Below are 21870 nucleotides of genomic sequence, written 5' to 3'. Positions count from 1 at the left end.
GTAGAGTAAGAGCACCACTGGGAGCATACCCCCCCCAGGTAGAATATCCATTCCAACTATTGGAAATGGACCTCAATTATATATTTTATAAACAATCCCGAAGTGAGGGAAAGAAGTAGTGTTTAGCAGTAATAGATAAGAATAGTAAATGGATAGAAGCGTTCCCAACTTACGTGGCAGAAATGATTATGGTAGCTAAAATAATAGGTTAAGATATTATCCCTAGACTTGGTTTACTAGGATCTATTTCTTTAAGTAATTGATTAGAATTTAGCTAATCAGGAAGAGAGAGCCTATAGAATGCCAGAGTTAGGGAGATTAGAACAAGCAGACATAGAAGTGAAGATATACTAGCAGAACACACGAGAAGACTGTTTGTTAGCCATACCCGTATGTCCAAGATTTTGTGTCCAACAGGTGAATTACAGGAGAAGGCGATTTACGCAATACAGCCTGGAGACTGGGTGTGGATCCAATCGTTGAAACGAAGAGACTGGAAACAGCCTCGTTGGGAAGGACCCTACCAGGTTCTGTAAACTACTGCCTTTGCCATTAGAATAGCTGAGAGAGCCACTTGGGTCCATGTTACCCACTGCAAGAAGGTAGGAACACATACAAGCACTACTGATCACACACACAGAGAGTTAGGAGAAGAACCGAGTACCAATAGGGTTCGGGGGTTACCTCCTTAACGAAGATTCCCTAACCCGACCTGTCATCACTGTGTGTGCTCCTAGAGTGCGAGTATGGGGTGGTTCTGGGCAGATAAGCTACAGGCAGGAGAGGGTTGGCAGGTTTTGGGAATATGGGGGACCCTAAGCTGCATCATAGTACTAATAATAATTTTGATACATCCAGATCCACCATCAGTAGGCATAAATCATACCGAATCTCTACCAGTTTTGAGAAGCAAAAGACAAACTACTCAAAATAAGGACAGGCAAGGAAGAGTAACCTATAAAATAGGGGTTGGAGAAGGACAAAACGCGAGATTTAAGATGAGGATACTAAATATGACTAACGGGAGGGGACACTGTTATAATGAGATAAATGATGACAACACTCCCTTTTATCTGTGTCAACCAACTAGGTCTATGTGTTCCTGGTCCCAGGTGTTTAAACACACAGGGGGAAGGGAATATGAGACTAATATCTGGAAATGGAGTGCACGGTGGGGTGTTGAACAGAATAAGGATATTCCCTCATGTATGTAGGGGATAGTAGTAACTATACAAAATGTAACTAGTAATGACATGCAATTGAAGTATATGGCATGCGCTGATGAGTATGGCAAGGATACCTGCATATCATTTCAGTTGACAGACACTACAGTAAAATACCCCGTAGTAAATCTGTTAGTAGGAATTGATCATTCAGGTGGAAAAACATTTGGTTCCACTAGTCTACCTGATGTGAAGGATTTCCTTCTCCAAGAAAGGAACCAAGGGGAGATAGAAGGAATACCAGATGAAAATCTCTGGTTGAAATGGATGAATTACACGGCCAGGGCTCTGGGCCAAACTAATTGTTATGCATGTTCTACTGGGCGACCAACTATGTTGACGGCTCCAATGCCACAGACTATGCTCTCTTGTGTGTTAGACTTAGGATCGAATCAGGAAGACGTAAACTGTACAGGGATGGGGTTGGCCAGATTAAAGAGTGCAGCCAATCCACCTCAGTTCACTCTAACTCCTGGAGAGTATCAGTGTTATAGGCACAGGAATGGTAGTAGGAATTTGAGAGATTTTAATGGATGTAAGAAAGTAGTAAATGTGACGGACTTAGATTGGGAAGTGCAGGAGAAGATTCTTAACCTCACAGCACCTGTAACTGATGTATGGTGGACATGTTCTGACCAAGGACGCATAAGGCAGATGTTACCAAAAGGGTGGGTAGGTACCTGCGCCCCGGTGTTATTGGTTCAACCAGTAAGGATTAGTCATCAAAGGCCAGTGGTGAGTAAAAATGTAAGAAATAAGAGAGGTCTGGTCCTAGATGAGGTTAGCCCCATATGGATGGATTCCATAGAGATTCATAGAGGAGTACCAGATGAATACAAGGCGTTGAATCAAATAGGTGAAGGGTCCACAACTACTTTATTTTGGTGGGTTACGATAAATAAGAATGTGGATTGGATAAACTATATCTATTATAAATCAGCAAAGATTTGTAAATCAAACTAGAGATGCAGTGAAGGGACTCTCTGACCAATTATCCGCCACCTCCCGCATGACTTGGCAAAATAGGTTGGCTCTCGATATGCTATTGGCCGAGAAGGGCGGGGTTTGTAGAATGGTGGTGGGGGGGGGGGTCATTGCTGTACTTTTATTCCAAATAATACATCACCAGAGGGGACTGTAACTAGAGCCTGGGCTGGGTGGACTGCACTAAGTGATGAATGGGCTGAAAACTCAGGGGTGAATACATCTGTGACCGGATGGTTTGAGGAAAAGTTTGGCAAATGGAAAACTATAGTAGCTACTAATGTGGGGGCGGTTATTGTTTGTATGGGTATGCTGGTATTATGTGGTTGTTGTTTTATTCCCCATGTCCGAGGTTTGTAGAAAGGCATTGGAGAATGCAGTGACTCAGCAGATGGTGAGGTACGGGCCTATCACAGAGTCTGATCAATGGAATGAACAATATACAGATCCAAACCTGATGGACACCGTTGATACATTCAATCCGGAGGAGCCGGAACTTCATGAGACTATATTCAATGTTTAGAGACTGTTTATTCAATGAAAATCATGATGAAAATCCTGAACAGAAGAGTTATGATTGGAAGTAGTATTAAACAGCAATCGAGGAGTAGATGATGTACCGCAAATTCCGGACTTTAACTTCTTGACGGTCGCCTAGGATAGGGGGCGCTACAGCGATTTTTGAAAAAAACATTGTGCCCATTATAAGCTGCAACTTTTTCCCCAGGCTTGGAACCTCGCGGCTTAAACAATGACGCGGCTAATATATGGGTTTTACCCGCTTTCAATTCCCCCCCCCCCCAAAAAAAACACATTCTGTGACGTGCTCAGTTTTTTGGCGGCATGAAGCTTTCATTAGACCAATGAAATTGCCGAACGGGTTAAGGTCAAACAACTTTTTTTATTTACTGTTTAGATTAAATTGAGCGCTCTCAAACGTCCCATCATTCTGATTACGGTAGTCATTTTGTCACCCTCATCATGGCAAAGACACGGAGAAATGCATATGATGCAGCTTTCAAGTTGAAGGCGATTGATCTGGCTGTTGGAAAAGGAAATTGAGCTTGGTCTTAATGAGAGGAGCTTGGTGAGAATGGAGCTTGGTCTTAATGAGTCGATAAGACGTTGGAAACAGCAGCGTGAGGAATTGACTCGGTGCAAAAAGACAACTAAAGCTTACTGCAATTTTTTTATTACAAGCCGTGTTTCGTTAAAGCCTATTTATTTTTGTTACAAGCCGTGTTTCGTTAAAGCCTGTGTAAAGTTCATTTGTTTCAATGTACCGGTAGGCACCTGCGGCTTATAGACATGTGCGGCTTATTTATGTTCAAAATAAAAAAAAAATTTATTCAGTGGGTGCGGCTTATATTCATGTGCGCTTAATAGTCCGGAAATTACGGTATATACATTTAATTGTTTGATTATGATTTTCTTTTCTAATAAAGAAGTGAAGCATCAGTGTGTAACCTTTAGTTAAAGGGTTAATTGGTAGAATAATTTGTATGTGTTAGAATAATGACTACATTTTTCCACTCTGTCATTATAGGATATGGTGAAATGTTTAATAATGGGAAGACAAAACCAGGATAAGGGTAGACTTGTTCGTATTAAAATACTTGGATGTAAGCCTAGGACAGTCATTGAGGAGTATCGAATGTAAATACATGTATTGGTTTTGTGTATTCTTATGTAACATTTATGTTTACCATAGAGTTTGATATATCAGTGTGACTTATTGAGTCATTAAGGGTGGAGTGTTAAAGGAATTCCTGCTTGAGAGTAATGATTAAATAATTCTACACCGAATTTAGGGATATGGTCTATATAGCCTGGAGAATGAGTAACTAGAGGGTTAAGCAGAAGTCTCATGAGATTGACTAGGATAGGAGAGGAATGGGGGTCTGTGTGTTTAAGTAAACATCAAGAACTTTTAAACTGTGGTTGACCTGACCTAGCTTGAACCCTCTAGGTTTCCCTAATCTCAGAGATATGAAACTGTCGGCTGGGTAACAATTTACGGTGTGGAGAGTTCTGGTGAAGAACAATTAACTCTCCTTAGCGTTAGTGTGTGCGTAAATGAGGAGCCTGGTATATAATGGATGTTTTGTGTATGAACTGCAGAGCGCTCTCCTGAATAAAAATTCTGATTCTTGTAAGCTGGTCCTCTGTCTGTGTTATTACACCAGAATCTTACACATTCTGGATGGCAGACTGAGTATTTTAATTGAAGTTAACATTGAGAACATAATTCTCTTAACAAACTACAAAGGGAAACCCAGTCGCGAGCTGCCCAGTGACGTGAGCCTACCAGACGAGCGAAATGCCTTTTATGCTCGCTTCGAGGCAAGCAACACTGAAGCATGCATGAGAGGACCAGCTGTTCCGGACAACTGTGTGATCACGCTCTCCGTAACCGATGTGAGCAAGACCTTTAAACAGGTCAACATTCAAAAGGCTGCAGGGCCAGACAGATTACCAGGACGTGTACTCAGAGCATGGGCGGACCAACTGGCAAGTGATTTCACTGACAATTTCAACCTCTCCCTGACCGAGTCTGGAATACCTACATGTTTCAAGCAGACCTCCATAGTCCCTGTGCCAAGAAAGCGAAGGTAACCTGCCTAAATGACTACCACCCCGTAGCACCCACATCATTAGACATGAAGTGCTTTGAAAGGCTGGTCATGGCTCACAACACCATCATCCCAGAAACCCTAGACCCCCTCCAAAACCGCCCCAACATATCCACAGATGACGCAATCTCAAATCGCACTCCACACTGCCCTTTCCCACCTGAACAAAAGGAACACCAACGTGAGAATGCTGTTCATTGACTACAGCTCAGCGTTCAACACCATAGTGCCCACAAAGCTCATCACTAAGTTAAGGACCCTGGGGCTAAACACCTCCCTCTGCAACTGGATTCTGGACTTCCTGACGGGCCACCCCAAGGTGATAAGGGTAGGCAACAACACATCTGCCATGCTGATCCTCAACACGGGGACCCCTCAGTGGTGCGTGCTTAGTCCCCTCATGTACTCCCTGTTCGCTCATGACTGCGTGGCCAAGCACGATGCCAACACCATCATTAAGTTTGTTGATGACACAACAGTGGTAGGCCTGATCACCGACAACGATGAGACAGCCTATAGGGAGGAGATCACAGACCTGGCAGTGTGGTGCCAGGACATCAACCTCTCGCTCAACGTGAGCAAGACACAAGAGGTGATCAGGAAAAGGAGGGCCGAACACACCCCCATTCACATCGACGGGGTTGTAGTGGAGTGGGTCGAGAGTTTCAAGTTCCTTGGTGTCCACATCACCAACAAACTATCATTCCCCCTCAGGAGACTGAAAAGATTTGGCATGGGTCCCCAGATCCTCAAAAGTTTACAGCTGCACCATCGAGAGCATCCTGACTGGTTGCATCACCGCCTGGTATGGCAACTGCTCGGCATCCGACTGTAAGGCGCTACAGAGGGTACTGCGTACAGCCTAGTACATCACTGGGGCCAAACTTCAGCAATCGAAGGCTCTATATACACGAGGCGGTGTCAGAGGAAGGCCCAAAAAATAGTCAGACTCCAATCACCCAAGTCATAGAGTGTTTTCTCTGCTACCGCACGGAAAGCGGAACCGGAGCACCAAGTCTAGGTCCAAAAGGCTCCTTAACAGCTACTACACCCAAGTCATAAGACTGCTGAACAATTAATCAAATGGCCACCCGGACTATTTACATTGACAACCACCACCTATTTTATTTAGTAAATATTTTCTGAACTTTATTTCTTGAACTGCATTGTTGGTTAAGGTCTTGTAAGTAAGCATTTCACGGAAAGGTTGTATTCGGCACGTGTGACAAATACAATATCATTTGATTTGATTGCCGCTTTAAGCCTAATGCTAGATTAAAAAGCACTTACAATTTATATTTTTAGTCTAGAACTAGGCTTAATCTGGGTCCAGGAAACCAGCCCAGCGAGTGCTAGATTAACTCCTAGTCTGATTTCTTACCCTCCTCCTCAATTTCTTCCACCTTCACTCTCTTCTTCTCCACGAGGACGGAGGGCCTGGAGGTGGGGAGGCGGGAGGGCACCCGGGGAGTCAGCTCACCAGGAGGAGGGTGTTTCACCTTTGACCCCTGGGCAGAGGGAGACCCCTGCGATGGAAGGAAGTGACACATTACAACAGGAAGAAGACCAGGGGTGTACTCAGTAACGTTTGGCCTTAATGGAATATAAGAGGGGGCAGGGATCAATGGAGAGAGAGAAGAAGTATACCTTAGGGGTTTGGGTTTTGATGGAGAAGGGGTTCATGGTAGTTCCGAGGGCCTTCTTCTTCTTCAGAGTGACAACCGGAAGAGTCAGGGGAGACAGCCTCTGAAAGAGGGGGCAGACGTAGACACTCAGACACACTGATAACGTATTCTCCCCCAGTGAGTCCATGTCTTAGTGAAAAAGAATCAAACAACAAGCTGAAATCTAAGCATCTACCAAATGATCTAGCTGAACTTGGTTTTAGAGAGGGGAATTACAGGAGCTGGACTAAACCATACACAGCAACCTGACAAAAAAACATTAAGGCTGAAGCGTTGTTGCACCACTAGCGGAGTAAACTTCATGTGTGAGTGAGCCGACATGCACTTTTTCCCCCCCGCTGCGAGAAGGTGTGGAGGTTGACAGGACCCGAGAGACTGACCTCAGAGTGCAGGTCCTGTAGAATGTCCCCTAGTAGGTCATCTTTGGACAGGTCCACATCTTTCTGTAAGAGACAAAACACACAATCCTGGTTCAATTACAAAATAGAAACAAATGGACTAGAACACTAACTATTGAGTGTTTTGGATTGCATGTATTGGGTCACAGAGGGTGAGAAACACACACCCATGATTAGCGAAGCGACTCTTGATAAACAGGTGCACAAATACAAACACTCACCTCAGCAGGTTTCTTGACGTTGCTGTTCATGAAGAGGTTTTTGATGCTGTTGGGTTTGGCCACCGCTGCCTTCTTAATGTTATTCTTAGAGTCTGCTCCCTTAGCCCCCACTTTACCTACAAACAAACAATAATTAGGCTGGAGACACACACAGGCTTGTTTTCACACAGACACACACGGTTCCTACCTTTGGCGCCTTTCTCTAACACATCATCCGCCAAATCCTCATCAAAGATTTCTCTCCCATCCTCCACATACCCTGTGCCATCTGTGAGAGAGAGAGAGAGAACTTGCTATAACTTGGGACAGAAGCAGAAAGGTTCTTAAGGCATTTCAGACCAACTCACCATCATCAATGATCCAGTCATCATCCTGCCTCTCTCTCACCATCCGAGAGTACTGCTCCTCATCCACCTCCTCATACACACTGGTCAAATCCTCCACCTACACACAGCACACACAGATTCAACATACATGTTAAAACAAGGCTTGGCTATAACACCCACACTATAACGTACACTATACAACTTGATCACGTAACACACAGATTAAAAGCGGAGGACACAAACACTCCTCTGTCAGATCAGGACTTGGACAACACACACATCTCACCTCATATTTGACTTTCTCTCCCTTCTTGGCTCTCTTGAGCTGCTCCAGAGCTGACTTCCTCCCCGTCTTCTCCTTCTTCTCCCTCCTGGAGCGACCCATTGCCAGGCCGCAGTCATTCTCTGGAGAGAGAAAACAGGAAGAGAGTGAGGGGTGAGAGAGAGATGGAGTGGTGAGTGATTGAGATGGAGGGAGCGTAAAAGATGGGGGAAGAAAGGGAGAGTGAAAAAGCAGAAAGAGAGTTCAAAACCCAGTTGTTCTTCTACAGGCATCAGGCAAGCGACTGACAGCTTTTAAAGAGATTCTCCGGTACTGTTGTATATATTTTTTGGCCAGTAGAAAGTAGCACTCAGGAGTGGTCGCTGAAAATGGTGTACTAATTCACATATTTGCAGATAAAGTAAGATCACCACATCATTGCGCTCTCTCTGCTGTTTCCACTGAGCTGTTGGGACCGCTCTGCAACCTCATTGGATTATGCAGGTTAGGCCTCTTGCTAGATGTCAAACGCGAGGGGCTGAAGTTCATTGGCTAGAACTCTTAATTGCTAGGGGGCAGGCTGACCTGGGTGAGGAATTAAGGGAAAATGGCGTCCAGCGCAGCTCCAAGAAAAGTTCCCCTCAAACTAGGGATTTCGTGGCTAATTGAGGTAAAACAGTAGTTCTGCGCATATATTATACATGTATGAACTACACAGAGACACGTTTAGCCCAAAGCGGGAGGTTTAAACAATACTTTCTTAGTCGCCAAAATACCAGCGGAGTATGTCTTAAAGTATAAAATGTCAACATCACAGTAGCTAAATGGCCAGCTAACTGTGGGTAATTATCCAATTTATGAACATTCGGTGTTAATTTAATGGCACGTAGCTAGCTAAATTTAGTCATTCTATTAACGTTGGTTGCTTGCTTTGTTGTTAGCGCGCGATAGTTAGCTGACAGCTTGTTGGCTAAACCGTGTCCGCGTATTCACGCTTGTTTGCAGTAATATTCCGGTCAGACTCACCGCCGTCCGGGTTGTCCACGTCCTTCTCTGGCTTAGAAACCGGAGACATTGCTATTTATTCCAAATGGATTGATAACCTTCAGCTCTCTCTTGGTAGCTAGCTTCACAGTTCAACACAACAGAAGATTTCGCGCCAAATCTCCTTCCCGGTGAAAGTCATATGCAGGAAATGACGCAAAAAGAAAGCAGCCAATCAGAATATCGCCGGAGTTTCGAAGCTTGGCATGGAAATGTGGTTCAGGGTCCGCTTGATGGCGATGTTGTTTCATAGTCCATGTAGCCTACAGTAATGTTTGCAATGTCTTCATCACGTTATTAGTCTGGGCTGGGGCCGGGACTATAAGCAGTGGTGGGAAAAGTACTCAATTGTCATATTTGAGTAAAAGTAAAGATACCTTTAATAGAAAATGACTCAAGTGAACGTCAACGAGTAAAATACTAATTGAGTAAAAGTCAAAGTATTTGTTTTTAAATATACATAAGTATCAAAAGTAAAAAGAATTGCTCAAATATACTTAAGTATCAAAAGTAGAAATCATTTCAAATTCCTTATATTAAGCAAACCAGACGGCACAAATTTATAAAATAGATAGCCAGGGGCACTCTCCAACATTAATTTACAAACAAAGCATTTGTGTTTAGTGAGTCTGCCAGTTCAGAGGCAGTAGGGATGACCAGGGATGTTCTCTTGATAAGTGCGTGAATTGGACTATTGTTCTGTCAAAATGTAACGAGTACTTTTGGGTGTCATGAAAAATGTATAGAGTAAAAAGTACATCATTTTCTTTAGAATGTAGTGAAGTAAAAGTTGGCAAAAATATAAATAGCAATGTAAGGTACAGATAGCCCCAAAAATGACTAAAGTAAACTTACTTTAAAGTACTACTTAAGTACTTTACACCAATGAATGTTGTTCATGGTGAGTTTTATTGCTTGCTTCATCAAGAACACTCGTGCTCTCAGTCTCTCTCTCAATTCAGTTCAAAGGGCTTTATTGGCATGGAAACAGGTTTACATTGGCAAAGCAAGTGAAATTGATCAACAAAAGTGAATTAAACAATAAATGAACAGTAAACATTACACTCACAAAAGTTCCAAAGGAATAGAGACATTACAGATTAGAGGTCGACCGATTATGATTTTTCAACGCCGATACCGATTATTGGAGCACCAAAAAGGCCGATGCCGATTAATTGACCGATTTAAAATAAAAAACCTTTTGTTTATTTGTAATAATGACAATTACAACAATACTGAATGAACACTTATTTTAACTTAATATAATACATCAATAAAATCAATTTAGCCTCAAATAAATAATGAAACATATCAATTTGATTTAAATAATGCAAAAACAAAGTGTTGGAGAAGAAAGTAAAAGTGCAATATGTGCCATGTAAAAAAGCTAAATTGAAGTTCCTTGCTCAGAACATATGAAAGCTGGTGGTTCCTTTTAACATGAGTCTTCAATATTCCCAGGTAAGATGTTTTAGGTTGTAGTTATTATAGGAATTATAGGACTATTTCTCTCTATACGATTTGTATTTCATATACCTTTGACTATTGGATGTTCTTATAGGCACTTTAGTATTGCCAGTGTAACAGTATAGCTTCCGTCCCTCTCCTCGCTCCTACCTGGGCTTGAACCAGGAACACATCGACAACAGCCACCCTCGAAGCAGTGTTACCCATGTAGCGCAAGTGACGTTTGAAACGCTATTAGCGCGCACCCCGCTAACTAGCTAGCCATTTCACATCAGTTACATCAGCCTCATCTTGGGAGTTGATAGGCTTGAAGTCATAAACAGCGCAATGCATTGCGAAGGGCTGCTGGCAAAACGCACGAAAGTGCTGTTTGAATGAATGCTTACGAGCCTGCTGCTGCCTACTACCGCTCAGTCAGACTGCTCTATCAAATCATAGATTTAATTATAACATAATAACACACAGAAACACGAGCCTTAGGTCATTAATATGGTCGAATCCGGAAACTATCATCTCGAAAACAAAACGTTATTCCTGTTACATTGCACAACCTTCAGTGTTATGTCATAATTAGTCAAATTCTGACAAATTACCCAAAGTGTTGAATATACCCTGACTGCGTGCAATGAACGCAATATGACACAATTTCACCTGGTTAATATTGCCTGCTAACCTGGATTTCATTTAGCTAAATATGCAGGTTTAAAAATATATACTTCTGTGTATTGATTTTAAGAAAGGCATTGATGTTTATGGTTAGGTACAGTCGTGCAACGAGTGTGCTTTTTTCGCAAATGCGCATTTGTTAAATCATCCCCGTTTGGCGAAGTCGGCTGTCTTTGTTAGGAAGAAATAGTCTTCACAGTTTTCACGAGCCAGGCGGCCCAAACTGCTGCATATACCCTGACTCTGTTTGCAAGAGAAGTGACACATTTTCCCTAGTTAAATGTAATTCATGTTAGCAGGCAATATTAACTAAATATGCAGGTTAAAAAATATATACTTGTGTATTGATTTTAAGAAAGGCATTGATGTTTATGGTTGGAGCAACGTATACCTAAGCGATTATATGCAACGAAGGACAGGCAAGTTAAAAACTAGTAATATCATCAACCATGTGTAGTTAACTAGTGATTATGATTGATTGATTGTTTTTTATAAGATAAGTTTAATGCTAGCTAGCAACTTACCTTTGCTTCTTACTGCATTCGCGTAACCTCGTGGAGTGCAATGTAAAGCAGGTGGTTAGAGCGTTGGACTAGTTAACCGTAAGGTTGCAAGATTGAATCCCTGAGCTGACAAGGTAAAAATCTGTCTTTCTGCCCCTGAATAAGGCAGTTAACCTCTATGGGCTAGTTGGGATGCTTGCGTCCCACCTACTCAACAGCCAGTGTAATCCCGTGGCGCGATATTCAAATACCTTAGAAATGCAAAACCTTAAATTTGTCAAACAAATGACTATTTTACACCATTTTAAAGATACGACTCTCGTTAATCTAACCACACTGTCCGATTTCAAAAAGGCTTTACAACGAAAGCAAAACATTAGATTATGTCAGCAGAGTACCCAGCCAGAAATAATCAGACACCCATTTTTCAAGCTAGCATATAATGTCACATAAACCCAAACCACAGCTAAATGTAGCACTAACCTTTGATGATCTTCATCAGATGACAACCCTAGGACATTATGTTATACAATACATGCATGTTTTGTTCAATCAAGTTCATATTTATATCAAAAAACAGCTTTTTACATTAGCATGTGACTAGCATGTGACTAGCATTCAGACCGAACACTGCCGGTGAATTTACTAAATTACTCACGATAAACGTTCACAAAAAGCATAACAATTATTTTAAGAATTATAGATACAGAGCTCCTCTATGCACTCGATATGTCCGATTTTTAAAATAGCTTTTCGGTGAAAGCACATTTTGCAATATTCTCAGTAGATAGCCCGGCATCACAGGGCTAGCTATTTAGACACCCAGCAAGTTTAGCACTCATCAAAGTCAGATTTACTATAAGAAAAATGTTATTACCTTTGCTGTCTTCGTCAGAATGCACTCCCAGGACTTCTACTTCAATAACAAATGTTGGTTTGGTCCAAAATAATCCATCGTTATATCCAAACAGCGGCGTTTTGTTCGTGCGTTCAAGACACTATCCGAAAGGGTAAATAAGGGTTACGAGCATGGCTCAATTCGTGACAAAAGATTTCTAAATATTCCATTACCGTACTTCGAAGCATGTCAACCGCTGTTTAAAATCCATTTTTATGCCATTTTTCTCATAAAAAAGCGATAATATTCCGACCGGGAATCTGCGTTTAGGTAAACAGACAAAAGAAAAGAAAGCATTCGGTCAACTCGGGCACGCGCCTAAGCCCATATTACTCTGAGCGGCCACTTGCCAAAAGCGATAAAGTGTTTCAGCCAGAGCCTGCCTCGATATCCTTCAGCTTTTTCCCGGGCTCTGAGAGCCTATGGGAGCCGTAGGAAGTGTCACGTTATTGCAAAGATCCTCAGTCTTCAATAAAAAGAGCCAAGATAAAACACATAATCTAATGTTTTGCTTTCGTTGTAAAGCCTTTTTGAAATCGGACAGTGTGGTTAGATTAACGAGAGTCTTGTCTTTAAAATGGTGTAAAATAGTCATATGTTTGAAAAATTGAAGTTTTTCATTTTTGAGGTATTTGAATATCGCGCCACGGGATTACACTGGCTGTTGAGTAGGTGGGATGGAAGCGTCCCACCTAGCCCATAGAGGTTAAAGTACAAAAGAGAAAATAAATAAACATAAATATGGGTTGTATTTACAATGGTGTTTGTTCTTCACTGGTCGCCCGTTTCTCGTGGCAACAGGTCACAAATATTGCTGCTGTGATGGCACACTGGTATTTCACCCAATAGATATGGGAGTAGAGGTCGACCGATTCATCGGAATGGCCGATTTAATAAGGGCTGATTTCAAGTTTTCATAACAATCGGTAATCTGCATTTTTGGACACCGATCATGGCCGATTACATTGCACTCCACGAGGAGACTGCGTGGCAGGCTGACTACCTGTTATGTGTGTGCAGCAAGGAGCCAAGGTAAGTTGCTAGCTAGCATTAAATGTATTTTATAAAAAACAATCAATCTTAACATAATCACTAGTTAACTACACATGGTTGATGATATTACTAGGTTAACTAGCTTGTCCTGCGTTGCATATAATCGATGCGGTGCCTGTTAATTTATCATTGAATCACAGCCTACTTCGCCAAAAGGGGATGATTTAACAAAAGCGCATTTGTGAAAAAAGCACTGCCGTTGCACCAATGTGTACCTAACCATAAACATCAATGCCCTTCTTAAAATCAATACACAGAAGTATATTTTTTTTAAACCTGCATATTTAGTTAAAAGAAATTCATGTGAGCAGGCAATATTAAATTAGGGAAATTGTGTCACTTCTCTTGCGTTCATTGCACGCAGAGTCAGGGTATATGCAACAGTTTGGGCCGCCTGGGTCGTTGCGAACTAATTTGCCAGAATTTTACGTAATTATGACATAACATTGAAGGTTGTGCAATGTAACAGCAATATTTAGACTTATGGATGCCACCCGTTAGATAAAATACGGAACGGTTCCGTATTTCACTGAAAGAATAAATGTTTTGTTTTCGAAATTATAGTTTCCGGATTTTACCATATTAATGACCTAAGGCTCGTATTTCTGTGTGTTATTATGTTATAATTAAGTCAATGATTTGAAGACGAGCAGTCTGACAGAGCGGTGGTAGGCAGCAGCAGGCTCATAAGCATTCATTCAAACAGCACTTTACTGCATTTGCCAGCAGCTCTTTGCAATGCTTCAAGCATTGCGCTGTTTATGACTTCAAGCCTATCAACTCCCGAGATTAGGCTGGCAATAAAGTACCGCAATACTAAAGTACCTATTAGAACATCCAATAGTCAAAGGTATATGAAATACAAATGGTATAGAGAGAAATAGTCCTATAATAACTACAACCTAAAACTTCTTACCTGGGAATATTGAAGACTCATGTTAAAAGGAACCACCAGCTTTCATATGTTCTGAGCAAGAAACTTCAATTTAGCTTTTTTACATGGCACATATTGCACTTTTACTTCTCCAACACTTTGTTTTTGCATTATTTAAACCAAATTGAACATGTTTCATTATTTATTTGAGACTAAATTGATTTTATTGATATTATATTAAGTTAAAATAAGTGTTCATTGTTCATTCAGTATTGTTGTAATTGTCATTATTACATACACTATATCAAAATCATCAAAAGATAAAAATTTGATTTATTTTTGAATTCTTTGTGGGTCTGTGTAATCTGAGGGAATTATGTCTCTAATATGGTCATACATTTGGCAGGAGGTTACTCATTCACACACTGTCCAACCTCCGTTCATGACCACACATTTCTAAAAGAGAGAAGAGTCCTATCTAAAGGGTTCTGACTGAGCTCGTAGCTGTACTCCCTCTAGTCACAACCTATCTAAAGATAATTTGACTGCGGAAAGTATCCCCTTTTTATCGCAATGAAGCTTGTCTCCAGGGTGACCTTGGCTGGACTCTTGGGCACGCACAAAGATTCTCCTGTCCCAAATTGGAGGATGAAAGCGTGCTCGGGCGTGGGGGACACGCAAACACATAATATTATTGGCACAGTGACACTACAGTGCGTTCAACCACCAGTCCTACAAAAGTTCCATTGTAGCCCATGCAAGACTCTACTGCCCAACTTTGTTCTTATTTTTGGCTTATTGAAGGAAGTAACACAGACAAAGTTGTAGAAGTGTGATAAGGCCACCTAGGCCTATTCTATAGAAGAGAGTCCAGGTCCAGGATGACACTATCTGGCCATCTGAGCTTGAGAAAATAGCCTATAGCACACTATCTGCTCCTATAAAATTACATATTTATACTTTTTTTTAAATCTCTTTTAGGCCTGGTCTTCATTCAGCTTTGACTTAACCATCTTCAGATCCTCTTCTTTGTTGGATCCACATCTCTCCACCATGTAACATTTAAGAGACAACCAATTATAAGCCATTATCAATCATCTGCTAACAGAGGTCACATAAGACAAAAACATTTGATAAACAATGTTAATCTTACCAACAGTGGCCTCCAGTTTTCTTATGTCGAGGGCCTCCTTGGCAACAGGTCAAAAGAGGTAAGTAGACCAATATGAACATAGGCTACTGTACATTTGCATACTAACAAACATACTTATTAGCTAGCATGACAAAAACAGAGGCTACATTGCCACATTTCAATGGGGCTAGCAAACAGTTAGGCTAAACATAATAAAAATTTTGGCTAGCAATAAAGGAAAGTTAAACTTACAGATGGTGCCAGCATAAGGGCTATGAAAGACAGGATGATGAAGGATTGAAGATGATTACATTCGGTATTGTCAAATACAGTAGCTAGCAAACAACAACCAACTACTTCCTGTTTTGTCTTCTTCTGCACTGGCAAAAAGCCTGTGTAGTAAAGCTGTAGTGTTTTGACTACTTATTTACAACCAACATCAAGTAGTAAAAAGCTCTACCTGATTACTACTGGAAACACTGCTTTCCTATTGAACACTACAAAACTTTACTTGTTTATCTTGAGTAGTGCATAAAGTACACATTCAATACACAACCCCTACACGTCTCTACATAGTCACTACTGCACAAATAGGTTTTGTGTAGTAATTCAGCAGTACATTTTCATGAGGGACAGATGGTCAGAGAGCCGAGGTGTGGCACATTTTATCTTGCCTATGGCTACTCGAGAGTTTAGATATTTAGGGCGTGAGAGTTTCAAGATATTCAGGGCATGACAGAGTACATTTTGTGTTAAATCAGTACTTAAGAGTTAATTTTAGCACTACCTATAACATATGGTCCCACTCTGAGTGTAAGAAGTACTCTGATTATAGTGTTACATTTTGAGTGTTAATATATGTCATGACGTTGCCCTCTTTGGGTTTTCTATGCACCATCCCCCTACCTAGGCTCTGTGAGAGCGGTCATAAATTCCTAAAAGAATGTCCTACCTCATGGCCACAGTTTTGAGACAGAGTGGGTTTCATAGAAAGAACCCAGGAATTCTTCCACCTCACAGGACTGGAGAACCGAACTACATTTATGTTCTGGAGAAGGTATAAAAGATCGGTGAAGAATCCAGCTACGAACTGGTCCATTTGGTACAATTTTGTGAAACTCATGAGAGACAATACGGCCACATTACCATGGCGCTGTTTATATAATAGCCTGAGACTTACATCTAATGGTTGTATAAAATGAATGAATAAGGATAAAGCTATTTGGAATATGTTGGGATGCTTGTAAGATGTTAATGTGAGAGAATTGTATTTCTGTTTAAAGTTTCACCAAGTCATCGGCGCGCCCCCATGAACAGACGGGATCTGGCGTCATGAGACAGTCTTTTTCCGAATTCCGAATATAACCCCCACCCAGGGTTTCTATCACCAGACTGAGCTTACCTCCATTACGAGTGGCTAAAGGTTGGAGACCAGCTTACCTCGATAACGAGAGGGCCAAGGTTTGACCATGCATTCCTCGTTCTGAACTTTAACCATACGACGTGGTTAACCTGTTAGGGCTAGGGGGCAGTATTGACACGGCTGGATAAAAAACATACCCGATTTAATCTGGTTACCACTCCTACCCAGTAACTAGAATATGCATATACTTATTACATATGGATAGAAAACACCCTAAAGTTTCTAAAACTGTTTGAATGGTGTCTGTGAGTATAACAGAACTCAAATGGCAGGTCAAAACCTGAGAGATTCCTTTACAGGAAGTGGCCTGTCTGACCATTTCTTGAACTTCTTTTCCATCTCTATCTTTTACTAAGGATCTCTGCTCTAACGTGACACTTCCTACGTCGTCCATAGGCGCTCAGAGCCCGGGAAAAAACAGAATGTCGTCATCCCAGCCCCAGGCTGAAACACATTATCGCCTTTCTCAAGTGGCCGATCAAGGGACTCTGGGCTTAGGCGCGTGACCCGACCGCCCCCGCCTTTGTGATTTTTTTCCTCTGTTTGCCGAAAAGGAGATTCCCTGTCGGAATATTATCGCTTTTCTACGAGAAAAATGTCGTAAAAATTGATTTTAAACAGCGGTTGACATGCTTCGAAGTACGGTAATGGAATATTTAGAATTTTTTTGTCACGAATTGCGCCATGCGCACGACCCTTCTTTACCATTTCGGATAGTGTCTGGAACGCACGAACAAAACGCCGCTATTCGGATATAACGATGGATTATTTTGGACCAAACCAACATTTGTTATTGAAGTAGCAGTCCTGGGAGTGCATTCTGACGAAGACAACAAAAGGTAATCAAACTTTTATAATAGTAAATATGATTATGGTGAGTGCTAAACTTGCCGGGTGTCTAAATAGCTAGCCCGTGATGCCTGGGCTATGTACTTAGAATATTGCAAAATGTGCTTTCACCAAAAAGCTATTTTAAAATCGGACATATCGAGTGCATAGAGGAGGTCTGTATCTATAATTCTTAAAGTAATTGTTATGCTTTTTGTGAACGTTTATCGTGAGTAATTTAGTAAAATGTTAGCGAATTCCCCGGAAGTTTGCGGGGGGTATGCTAGTTCTGAACGTCACATGCTAATGTAAAAAGCTGGTTTTTGATATAAATATGAACTTGATTGAACAAAACATGCATGTATTGTATAACATAATGTCCTAGGGTTGTCATCTGATGAAGATCATCAAAGGTGAGTGCTGCATTTAGCTGTCTTCTGGGTTTTGGTGACATTATATGCTAGCTTGAAAAATGGGTGTCTGATTATTTCTGGCTTGGTACTCTGCTGACATAATCTAATGTTTTGCTTTCGTTGTAAAGCCTTTTTGAAATCGGACAGTGTGGTTAGATTAACGAGAGTCTTGTCTTTAAATAGCTGTAAAATAGTCATATGTTTGAGAAATTGAAGTAATAGGATTTTTAAGGTTTTGAAAATCGCGCCACAGGCTTCAAGTGGCTGTTACGTAGGTGGGACGAATTCGTCCCGCCTAGCCCATAGAGGTTAAACTCTTAGACTATTGATACCGACAGAATAATAACAAGTCTTTGATATTGATTACTAGTCTGCAGCTAGGAATTCGGTATCATTGAACGCGAAGACCGAAGAAACATCTGTCCTATAACGACATTAATGAATGTCACTTTGAAATATCTTTTGAAATATCCATTCTAACAGAGGGAGAGAGAACGTGAGGACAAAACTCTCCAACAGAACGAACTTTTCAACAAAGATCCCGGCGACACACTGAGCGTAAATATATATATTGATTGCAATTGTTCCCGACTTGATTGCAATTGTTGCGTTCATGTGCAAAGGATTAGTGTGCAAAGGCGGTGACCCGATCCTGTAGGTTCATGCTCTACAACATTCGCAGAGTACGACCCTGCCTCACACAGGAAGCGGCGCAGGTCCTAATCCAGGCACTTGTCATCTCCCGTCTGGATTACTGCAACTCGCTGTTGGCTGGGCTCCCTGCCTGTGCCATTAAACCCCTACAACTCATCCAGAACGCCGCAGCCCGTCTGGTGTTCAACCTTCCCAAGTTCTCTCACGTCACCCCGCTCCTCCGCTCTCTCCACTGGCTTCCAGTTGAAGCTCGCATCCGCTACAAGACCATGGTGATTGCCTACGGAGCTGTGAAGGGAACGGCACCTCCATACCTTCAGGCTCTGATCAGGCCCTACACCCAAACAAGGGCACTGCGTTCATCCACCTATGGCCTGCTCGCCTCCCTACCTCTGAGGAAGCACAGTTCCCGCTCAGCCCAGTCAAAACTGTTCGCTGCTCTGGCACCCCAATGGTGGAACAAGCTCCCTCCCTCACGTAATAATAATTACAGAGTTATTTGATAAATATGTCTTCAGTTTAATGATGCCCAAAGACACAACATATATATATATATAACACTGTGTTACACTTGCCAGAGTTACTCAAATTTAACACTATGGGATAATTAATCATTTCTATTCAACACTAGTGTTCATCTAGAGTTAACTCCTAGTGTTAAACAAAACATTTAACATTCACATTTTTGGTTACTCTGTCAGGTGTATAAATGTAGTGCTACCTGGAATTACAAAATAACAATGAATCCAAACAGAACGGTTGCATCATGTCCAAAAATTATTTCTTCAGTGCTATGCTTCAAACATCAAATTAGATATGTCTCTCCAAACTGCATAAATTAAATGACAAAGGACAGAACAAACCATTGGTTTTATGCAAGCATGCTTTTTGCCCAAAATTCCACTTCTACTCAGACACTTATGAGTTTGACGCAGCAGTATTAAAACAGGAATTATTTAGCCAACAAGGGCAGAATTTTTCCAACAAACTGGCAATACCAACTGGTCCAAAAGTATTGTTTTAGTTTACACCGATGGTCCAGGTCTACCTGTAACTACATAGGCCCACTGCTTGATCTAAGGATTAAAAACAATGTCCAACTACAACTACATTCAAATGTTGACTTTGAAGAGCTTGCCAGACCCTTCACATCCATAAACCATGGAAATTCGGTCAGCAAAATCACAGCTTTTACTTTCCCCAATCCTACACATTCCTTTGTCTCATGCCCTTCTGCACACTTCTCCGACATGGGAACCTCCCTCCTACACACTGCTGCCACATGCACATAAGCTTGACACCTGTAACAACGTAATGTATTCGGCACAAAAGCTCCTAACATTACTTTGTCGGGCAAAGATTCAAAAGAACAGAACAACTCTTGTTTCAGCACTCACGCCACCCTGTCTGCATCGCACCAAACGACGAGCATCACAAACACTGGGAATATTCCCCTTCAGTTGGTCAACTTTCACATTTACCACTACCCCAGTAATCATTCCTTTCAATGAAGCCCTTTTCTTGAGAGCAAAACAATTCACATCTCCTGTCCCCATTCATTTAACGCGGAGCTCCTGCTCCCTCTAACCAGCAGAAACACAAACTATTATCACCAGACCACTTCTGGTTACCTTCACTGATTCCACAGCACTCAACTCTGTTTTCACCCACCCTGAAACCACAAATGGATCAGCCAAAAGGCAAAAGTCCACATTTCCCCAAAATTTCACTCCTACCGTCACAGACCCATCTTTATCCTGACCCTCGGTGCAAGCCCCTGGCTCCGAGAACTTAACCACACCTACCACTTCTGATCAAAAGAAGGCATCATTAGGAAAATGGCCTCCCTGCACTGTTCATTACCCAGGATAACCTCTGGACTGGATGGAGTCTCTCTCAGTTGTTGGGCCGCCACTGAATGACTGGCTAGATGGTCGTTTCTCAGATGAAGCAGAATTCCTCTGGATGGTTTTGATTTCCCACGACAAGTAACCATCTCCAGTTCGAGGGTCAAAATAATGTTCCTTGAAGAAAAGGAGAACAAGTTCACTCATCTAAACACAATGGAAAGGTCACAGCAACATTTTGCTCACATAAATTTCAACACTCCTACCCAGACCACAATTGCAAGTTGTGTAATATGCAATCCAAAATCCAAATGCATTCAAAATATGACCTATACAAATATAGGATAGGCTATTGATGGTTGCTAGGCAGCGCCTGGTTACTATACGCCTGGGCCTGGTTGCATAAAACATTAAGTCAATTTTCCCCGCATCTTTTCCCTTAAAGTTTCCTTAACTTTAAGTCAGTTTCACAAAACATTTTAAAGTTAAGGGTCCCCATGAGTTCCCTTAAGTGCTTCATTCAGTATGGATATCAATGTAAACAGCATTTGTGGAGTTGAATGTTACTTTCCTCCGGTTGCAAAAGGAAAACATCAACCAGTTAGCTAAGTGTATAAATAGCTAGCTACTTAGCTAAACAATGGAAGGTGCACAATCCATGGCTACAAAGCTAGCTAGCGGTCTAGATAGCTACCTACTCTGTAAGTTAGCTTGACGTGCTAGAAAGTAATATAAACAAGTTGAGGACAAAAGTAACTAAAATAAACGTGGTTTATTATCTTCTGAATCTATTTGTTTATCCTACCTTGAATGTAGAAGTTGTAGTTTAATCTACCAAAATAAATGCGATCTCTTTGACATTGTTAGTCAATTAGGTCATCTCCATGGTAACCAGGGACTCTTTCTGCCATACATGCCTTCGGCCCTGCTCCATAACAAAAGAGATGAAATGTGGATCAAAGAAAGTTTCAAATTAAGCCTATCATTTTTTTATGACAGTAGTTCCACACGTTGCCTTGACGCTGCCTTGACGCAAGTTGTTTGGGAAAAATATTATTTTGAATTTTATTCTGTTATATTTCATTATAGTGTAACGACCCTGGGTTTATAAGCGCGGAAATCGACTCTGCCGCCTGAGCATGCTTTTGCGGCACAGTCGATAGCGCGCCGGACTTCGGGCTTGAAGGTCGAGGGTTCGAAACCTGCTCCCTGCTGTTTCATTACAATAGTCTTAGCCTACTATAAAATACATGTGTGTTGATTTGAACATTACCAACATTTAAATAAAATGTAACCATGTTTGAACTTTTAAAATATCATCGTTTTTTGTCAAATG

General features: G+C 41.5%; 1 protein-coding gene across 2 annotated transcripts in view; it reads right to left on the bottom strand.

The window, feature by feature from the left end:
* Nucleotides 1-21450, bottom strand: part of pola1 (polymerase (DNA directed), alpha 1) — a 108062-nt gene extending 86612 nt beyond the window's left edge. Inside the window, exons 1-9 of one of the 2 annotated variants that reach the window (XM_014157251.3) lie at nucleotides 21340-21450; nucleotides 20551-20711; nucleotides 7757-7875; nucleotides 7492-7588; nucleotides 7332-7412; nucleotides 7145-7260; nucleotides 6906-6968; nucleotides 6488-6586; nucleotides 6222-6366 (exon numbers count right to left, since the gene is read on the bottom strand). In XM_014157251.3, coding sequence (XP_014012726.3) covers nucleotides 6222-6366; nucleotides 6488-6586; nucleotides 6906-6968; nucleotides 7145-7260; nucleotides 7332-7412; nucleotides 7492-7588; nucleotides 7757-7875; nucleotides 20551-20683 — 853 coding nt within the window. In that variant the 5' untranslated portion in view covers nucleotides 20684-20711; nucleotides 21340-21450. Of the gene's footprint in view, nucleotides 1-6221; nucleotides 6367-6487; nucleotides 6587-6905; nucleotides 6969-7144; nucleotides 7261-7331; nucleotides 7413-7491; nucleotides 7589-7756; nucleotides 7876-8758; nucleotides 8937-20550; nucleotides 20712-21339 lie in introns of those variants that run through there. The other variant, XM_014157252.3, reaches the window with a different exon arrangement.
* Nucleotides 21451-21870: the final 420 nt, after the last annotated feature.

The sequence above is a fragment of the Salmo salar genome, chromosome 19, assembly GCF_965601325.2.
Source record: "Salmo salar chromosome 19, fSalSal1, whole genome shotgun sequence".
Taxonomy (NCBI): Eukaryota; Metazoa; Chordata; class Actinopteri; order Salmoniformes; family Salmonidae; genus Salmo; species Salmo salar.
This window is presented reverse-complemented; position numbering and strand designations above follow the sequence as displayed.